This window comes from Lottia gigantea (genome assembly GCF_000327385.1).
Source record: "Lottia gigantea unplaced genomic scaffold LOTGIsca_11, whole genome shotgun sequence".
NCBI lineage: Eukaryota > Metazoa > Mollusca > Gastropoda > Lottiidae > Lottia > Lottia gigantea.
In genome coordinates this window covers 5384-13592 of record NW_008707001.1, presented here as the reverse complement: position 1 = coordinate 13592, position 8209 = coordinate 5384, and the positions used below count along the sequence as shown (strand labels likewise).

Sequence of the window (8209 nt, the reverse complement as noted above, 5' to 3'; positions counted from 1 at the left end):
TAACATATCTCATCCCAATCACTTTAATATACAGACTGTAATATACAGTAACATATCTCATCCCAATCACTTTAATATACAGACTGTAATATACAGTAACATATCTCATCCCAATCACTTTAATATACAGACTGTAATATACAGTAACATATCTCATCCCAATCACTTTAATATACAGACTGTAATATACAGTAACATATCTCATCCCAATCACTTTAATATACAGACTGTAATATACAGTAACATATCTCATCCCAATCACTTTAATATACAGACTGTAATATACAGTAACATATCTCATCCCAATCACTTTAATATACAGACTGTAATATACAGTAACATATCTCATCCCAATCACTTTAATATACAGACTGTAATATACAGTAACATATCTCATCCCAATCACTTTAATATACAGACTGTAATATACAGTAACATATCTCATCCCAATCACTTTAATATACAGACTGTAATATACAGTAACATATCTCATCCCAATCACTTTAATATACAGACTGTAATATACAGTAACATATCTCATCCCAATCACTTTACTTTCATTTCAGCCTTAAAAAATCAGCCAATTAAAAGGAAGAAAGAAAGAAAGAATTTTATTTTACAAGGATAATAAACTAGTTTTTCAAGAATTCTTTCTACCATCTTAGATCTTATACAGACCCATTTAGAGCGAGCTTGACTGGTAAAATGACTTATTCACCAGACTTTCACACATCAACTGAGATTAGAACCCACCACTATCATTTGTTAGAAATAGCAAGCAAATAATGTCATATTCACTGCTCTTTCTGACTGTGTTAATTCATAAGAAATTTCAAAATGCTGTCTTACCACGAGATCTTCCCCATCAGTTGGTCCGGCAGCCTGGATAGCTTTATCATAAACTAAACGTGGATGATTACAGAGTTGTTTTAATGCAGCAATACAGATGAGATGAGGTGCTCCGTCCATACAACCTAATAAACACTGTCGTATTGAACGACTCTTTAAAAACTGATGATAAATCTCCAGTTGAAACTGACTTGGTTTACAAAATAATACCAATTCAACTGAAATAGAAAATACTAAAATAATATATAATGAAATCACGATTCCGTTTAAACAGTATCACTCAATTTGATTGGATAACAGAGGTCACATGTATTCGTTTATATCTGTGTAAACAGAATGTAAAATTAGGCTCCGCCCCTTAACGGACTACTTTCATCAGTGCTTTAAACAGTGTACACATGTTTATTCTGTTTATACATCAATAAACTGAAAAAATGTTCAGATCATTCCTTAATAAATATCAATAGTTATATACGAATGTCATCATGACTGATAAATATTATAACTTGTAGAAAAAACACATAATAAAACATAGAGGTCTGCATTTTAAACAATCTAGATATTTTCTCAGTCAAAAATGGAATTAGGCTAAAAGTGATTGTGAAGAGGTTTTTCTTGACTGTTTATGTATATAATGCCTTCAGACGTCTGATTGAAAATGAAATGGTGCAACTTGATGCTATCATTGTCTCTGGTTTATAAAATCTCTATAAAATCTCTCTCAGTTTGTAAGATAAAACAAACCTTTAGGAGGTAGATATTGGTTGTTAATTTCTTGAGTTCTTCTTAAAATAAACATGGAAGTTAATCGTGATAACTCCGCCCCTCTTTCTTCACCTAGATTTACAACTTCTCGACTTGATCCAGGCTGACGAGACGCTACAATAGGATCTTCATACACACGACGAAACGCTGAACTTGTTCCTAAATATAATATAAACTATAATAATTATAATATATCATCCAATAACCTTCCTTCAGACTGACGAGATGCTACGATAGAATATATTCATACACACGACGAAACGCTGAACTTGTTCCTAAAGAGAATGTAAACTATAATAATTATAATATATCATCCAATAACCTTCCTTCAGACTGACGAGACGCTACAATAGGATCTTCATGCACACGACGAAACGCTGAACTTGTTCCTAAATATAATATAAACTATAATAATTATAATATATCATCCAATAACCTTCCTTCAGACTGACGAGACGCTACAATAGGATCTTCATACACACGACGAAACGCTGAACTTGTTCCTAAATATAATATAAACTATAATAATTATAATATATCATCCAATAACCTTCCTTCAGACTGACGAGATGCTACGATAGAATATATTCATACACACGACGAAACGCTGAACTTGTTCCTAAATATAATATAAACTATAATAATTATAATATATCATCCAATAACCTTCCTTCAGACTGACGAGACGCTACAATAGGATCTTCATACACACGACGAAACGCTGAACTTGTTCCTAAAGAGAATGTAAATATGAAATAACCAGCTAGCTTTTAGACTTTGGCTTTTAAGATTTTTAAATTGGATCAACTAAATATAGTTATTTTAATAATATATTGTTATAAAATTTTGAATTGCTATATTGGATATAGATTAATTTAATTACTATTCTCTACATACTGTATAAGATTTAATCTACATGTTATTTTATCAGGTTATATTTGGATTCCATACTTTACAATCATTACAGTAATTTGTTTTTAATAATTTGTCTAATCTTACCTAGAATATTGGGATTGCAGAATTCAACAATAGAGAAAAATTCCTGTAAATCATTCTGTACAGGAGTACCAGTTAAAACAATTCTCTTTCTTGTTCCTAAACTCATAATCAACTGAAAGACAAAAATTTTAAAAATAAGAAAGATGTTTATCTGAAATTGATGTGATTTCTTGGGCCTGGGATTTAAAAAATCTCATTGAATCTGTCACTAACGTTTTGATTGAAACTTTAACAATCATTAAAAATCTCATTGAATCTGTCACTAACGTTTTGATTGAAACTTTAACAATCATTAAAAATCTCATTGAATCTGTCACTAACGTTTTGATTAAAACTTTAACAATCATTAAAAATCTCATTGAATCTGTCACTAACGTTTTGATTGAAACTTTAACAATCATTAAAAATCTCATTGAATCTGTCACTAACGTTTGATTGAAACTTTAACAATCATTAAAAATCTCATTGAATCTGTCACTAACGTTTGATTGAAACTTTAACAATCATTAAAAATCTCATTGAATCTGTCACTAACGTTTTGATTGAAACTTTAACAATCATTAAAAATCTCATTGAATCTGTCACTAACGTTTTGATTGAAACTTTAACAATCATTAAAAATCTCATTGAATCTTTCACTAACGTTTTGATTAAAACTTTAACAATCATTAAAAATCTCATTGAATCTGTCACTAACGTTTTGATTAAAACTTTAACAATCATTAAAAATCTCATTGAATCTGTCACTAATGTTTTGATTGAAACTTTAACAATCATTAAAAATCTCATTGAATCTGTCACTAACGTTTTGATTAAAACTTTAACAATCATTAAAAATCTCATTGAATCTGTCACTAACGTTTTGATTAAAACTTTAACAATCATTAAAAATCTCATTGAATCTGTCACTAATGTTTTGATTGAATCATTAAAAATCTCATTGAATCTGTCACTAACGTTTTGATTGAAACTTTAACAATCATTAAAAATCTCATTGAATCTGTCACTAACGTTTGATTGAAACTTTAACAATCATTAAAAATCTCATTGAATCTGTCACTAACGTTTTGATTGAAACTTTAACAATCATTAAAAATCTCATTGAATCTGTCACTAACGTTTGATTGAAACTTTAACAATCATTAAAAATCTCATTGAATCTGTCACTAACGTTTGATTGAAACTTTAACAATCATTAAAAATCTCATTGAATCTGTCACTAATGTTTGATTGTAAACAAAAGTTAAAAAAAGAAAATTCTACATAAACTAAATATAAAATACTTACAGAAGTAGTTTTAATGGCAGTATTCTTTAATCGATGTCCCTCGTCACAAATTACAATATCAAAATTCTCTCCCTTGATTAGATCATACGTTTGTACAAACATTTCGTAGGATACGATTAATACTGGATAGATATTGGACGATTTATATTCCTGTAAAAAACAGTTATAATAACAGTGAGCCAACCTAGAGGGTGTAAATAGTTGAGATGCGATTAATACTGGATAGATATTGGACGATTTATATTCCTGTAAAAAACAGTTATAATAACAATGAGCCAACCTAGAGGGTGTAAATAGTTGAGATGTGATTAATACTGGATAGATATTGGACGATTTATATTCCTGTAAAAAACAGTTATAATAACAGTGAGCCAACCTAGAGGTTGTAAATAGTTGAGATGTGATTAATACTGGAAACACATTGGACGATTTATATTCCTGTAAAAAACAGTTATAATAACAGTGAGCCAACCTAGAGGGTGTAAATAGTTGAGATGTGATTAATACTGGATAGATATTGGACGATTTATATTCCTGTAAAAAACAGTTATAATAACAGTGAGCCAACCTAGAGGGTGTAAATAGTTGAGATGTGATTAATACTGGATAGATATTGGACGATTTATATTCCTGTAAAAAACAGTTATAATAACAGTGAGCCAACCTAGAGGGTGTAAATAGTTGAGATGTGATTAATACTGGATAGATATTGGACGATTTATATTCCTGTAAAAACAGTTATAATAACAATGAGCCAACCTAGAGGGTGTAAATAGTTGAGATGTGATTAATACTGGATAGATATTGGACGATTTATACTCCTGTAAAAAACAGTTATAATAACAGTGAGCCAACCTAGAGGGTGTAAATAGTTGAGATGTGATTAATACTGGAAAAACATTGGACGATTTATATTCCTGAAAAAAAAACAAGCCATCCTGGAAGGTGTAAAGGATATTAGAAATGATGGGAGTCAGCCAATTGTAATAAACAAGTAAAGAGATTGTTAAGATGTTTTCTTAACATTATTTATGTATTTGGGACATTTATAGCATCACTTTGCACCATTCCAATTTTCAATCAGACCTCTGTGGTTCATACATTCTACTAATGATTCAAAGGATTTTATGTGTATTTGGGACACTGATAGCTTCAAATTCCACCATTTCAAATTTCATTCAGACGTCTGTCATTCTTGTAACTTCACTAACTTCATTCAAAACACCTGGTTTCTCACAAAATTTGTTATTATTTTGGAATTAATCATGAATCATATTGATTCAGGATTTTTGTTTACCTGAACTTTCTGGTTTGCTGAAACTGCAAAAATATTCAACCTTTCTTTACCTAGCCATTTCTTAAACTCAGCGTACCAGTTCTACAAAATATTTATAAAACATTTACTGAAGTTTCGAGACATAGATGTGTGTCATCCACAGATGTAAAATCTTTTAGAATGATTCCCTGTCATCCAGTCAAACTGTTCAGGATAATGATGGATGAAATTAGTCCTGTGTAGTGTGCAATAAGGTAAATTTGACAGGACATCTCTGAAGAACACGGGGTTGTCAATATTCCAGGCAATATTTTATTGTTAAAGAATATTATAAATATAGATATACAGCCAGTAGCAAACAGAGTCTTCTTCAAACCCAATCTAAATTCCTTACAATTTCTTTCTTCTCAGTCTCGTAGCCCTGCCATATTCTACTTGGAATCTGAGAATCAAGACCAGACCTCCTCTATTACTTACCTTAACTAAACTACCTGGTGTTATAACCAGAGCTTTTTTAATAACAGGTTTACCTCCATATGGACCTTGTTTTAATAACGTCCTAAAAAATATTACAATTCTTAAAATATTTAACCCTTTCAACCCTAGCGGCCAGTTTATGGGTCACTAACGCAATATATACCCGGGTATACCGAGCATTACTAAGTGATGTCATACAACATTAACGTCATACACTTTTACTTTTACTACTTGGAGTTCAGGGTATATGATGTTATATTTCATTACACTCAGGATTTAAAGGGTTAAAGGTATATGATGTTATATTTTATTACACTCAGGATTTAAAGGGTTAAAGGTATATGATGTTATATTTTATTACACTCAGGATTTAAAGGGTTAAAGGTATATGATGTTATATTTTATTACACTCAGTGTTTAATGGGTTAAAGATGTTATATTTTATTACACTCAGTGTTTAATGGGTTAAAGGTATATGATGTTATATTTTATTACACTCAGTGTTTAAAGGGTTAAAGGTATATGATGTTATATTTTATTACACTCAGGATTTAAAGGGTTAAAGGTATATGATGTTATATTTTATTACACTCAGTGTTTAATGGGTTAAAGATGTTATATTTTATTACACTCAGTGTTTAATGGGTTAAAGGTATATGATGTTATATTTTATTACACTCAGTGTTTAAAGGGTTAAAGGTATATGATGTTATATTTCATTACACTCAGTGTTTAAAGGGTTAAAGGTATATGATGTTATATTTTATTACACTCAGTGTTTAATGGGTTAAAGGTATATGATGTTATATTTTATTACACTCAGTGTTTAATGGGTTAAAGGTATATGATGTTATATTTCATTACACTCAGTGTTTAATGGGTTAAAGGTATATGATGTTATATTTTATTACACTCAGTGTTTAATGGGTTAAAGGTATATGATGTTATATTTTATTACACTCAGTGTTTAAAGGGTTAAAGGTATATGATGTTATATTTTATTACACTCAGTGTTTAAAGGGTTAAAGGTATATGATGTTATATTTCATTACACTCAGTGTTTAAAGGGTTAAAGGTATATGGTGTTATATTTCATTACACTCAGTGTTTAAAGGGTTAAAGGTATATGACGTTATATTTCATTACACTCAGTGTTTAATGGGTTAAAGATAAAAAAATGGCAGCAACTAGTTCATGGATATACTGATGGTAAAACTTTATCGTATAAGAGTTTTGCTGATTGAACCTAGACAATTAATTTTCAGAATTAGAATCGGGTATCTGGTAACTTTTATTGTCAAACATTATGTTTATCATAATAGACCTTCTCCTTATAATCAATATTAGATTTCATAGGTACCTAAATATCTCAGATTATCAACAACTGTTTAATCTTTACTACCCGGTACCTAAATATCTCAGATTATCAACAACTGTTCAATCTTTACTACCCAGTACCTAAATATCTCAGATTATCAACAACTGTTTAATCTTTACTACCCGGTACCTAAATATCTCAGATTATCAACAACTGTTCAATCTTTACTACCCGGTACCTAAATATCTCAGATTATCAACAACTGTTCAATCTTTACTACCCGGTACCTAAATATCTCAGATTATCAACAACTGTTCAATCTTTACTTACCATAATAATGTAATACATTGTAGAGTTTTACCCAGCCCCATATCATCTCTATAATATAGAATATATACATAGCTTTATAGAACAACAATCACTGGTTAATGGTTAGTGTTTCCCGCATCCTCATCACATAATATTAATAATATAGAAATGAGGTAACATGACATGCATGAACCTAAGTAGTTTTCTTTCTTTCTTGAAATCAGTTCAATACTCTGAATAATTCAAGATGAAGTAATATTTATATTCGTGAATCTCTTTGTATCAGGTGTAAAATGAATGGAGTTTGGAGTTTTGACCAGTTCTGTTTGAAGACATCCAAAGCGAGGTACGATCGTATTGCTAGATATATTTTGAGGTGAGAAGTAACGCTGTACAACATGTTAATTAAAACTTACGCTAGAATAGCTCCAAAACCATAATAATCTTTAAATCCCATGATGCATTGGTACAGGAAGAGAATACCATCGCGCTGATGAGGTCGAAGGTTACAGGTCAAATAGGGGTCAACTACAACATCAACTATTGGCAGATTCTGAAGATTGTTTTTTAACTAAAATGGAAAATAAAATTAACATCAATTATAGATTGAAAAAACTTCTTAAAGAGACAGATTCACCATTCATTTCACCAATCGTACTCCAGTCTCAGAAACGGGAATTTTTAGCTAAGTTAATCAGTAATAGTGTTGACAGCTCACCGTCTAAATTTGAACCAGAATTATCTTCGTTTGAAAGTTTCTTCAGACACTGCCATATAAAAAAATGACATTGATAGAAATATAAAGCAAAAATCCTTGTTTGAGGTATATTTGCAGGAATTATGCGACAAATCGACCCCCGGAAAATGGCGATTCATGGCCTTTTAGCTCATGTGCACTTAATATTTTTCCAAATAATACCTGATGTTCT

At 30.4% G+C, this 8209-nt stretch overlaps 1 protein-coding gene across 1 annotated transcript in view; it reads right to left on the bottom strand.

Annotated features, from left to right (window-relative positions):
* Positions 1-7842, bottom strand: part of LOTGIDRAFT_110407 (hypothetical protein) — a gene marked incomplete at both ends in the record, with an annotated part of 19912 nt that extends 12070 nt beyond the window's left edge. Inside the window, 8 exons of the mRNA XM_009046986.1 lie at positions 850-1067; positions 1594-1773; positions 2614-2725; positions 3901-4050; positions 5198-5278; positions 5654-5735; positions 7302-7349; positions 7697-7842. Coding sequence (XP_009045234.1) covers positions 850-1067; positions 1594-1773; positions 2614-2725; positions 3901-4050; positions 5198-5278; positions 5654-5735; positions 7302-7349; positions 7697-7842 — 1017 coding nt within the window. The remainder of the gene's footprint in view (positions 1-849; positions 1068-1593; positions 1774-2613; positions 2726-3900; positions 4051-5197; positions 5279-5653; positions 5736-7301; positions 7350-7696) is intronic.
* Positions 7843-8209: the final 367 nt, after the last annotated feature.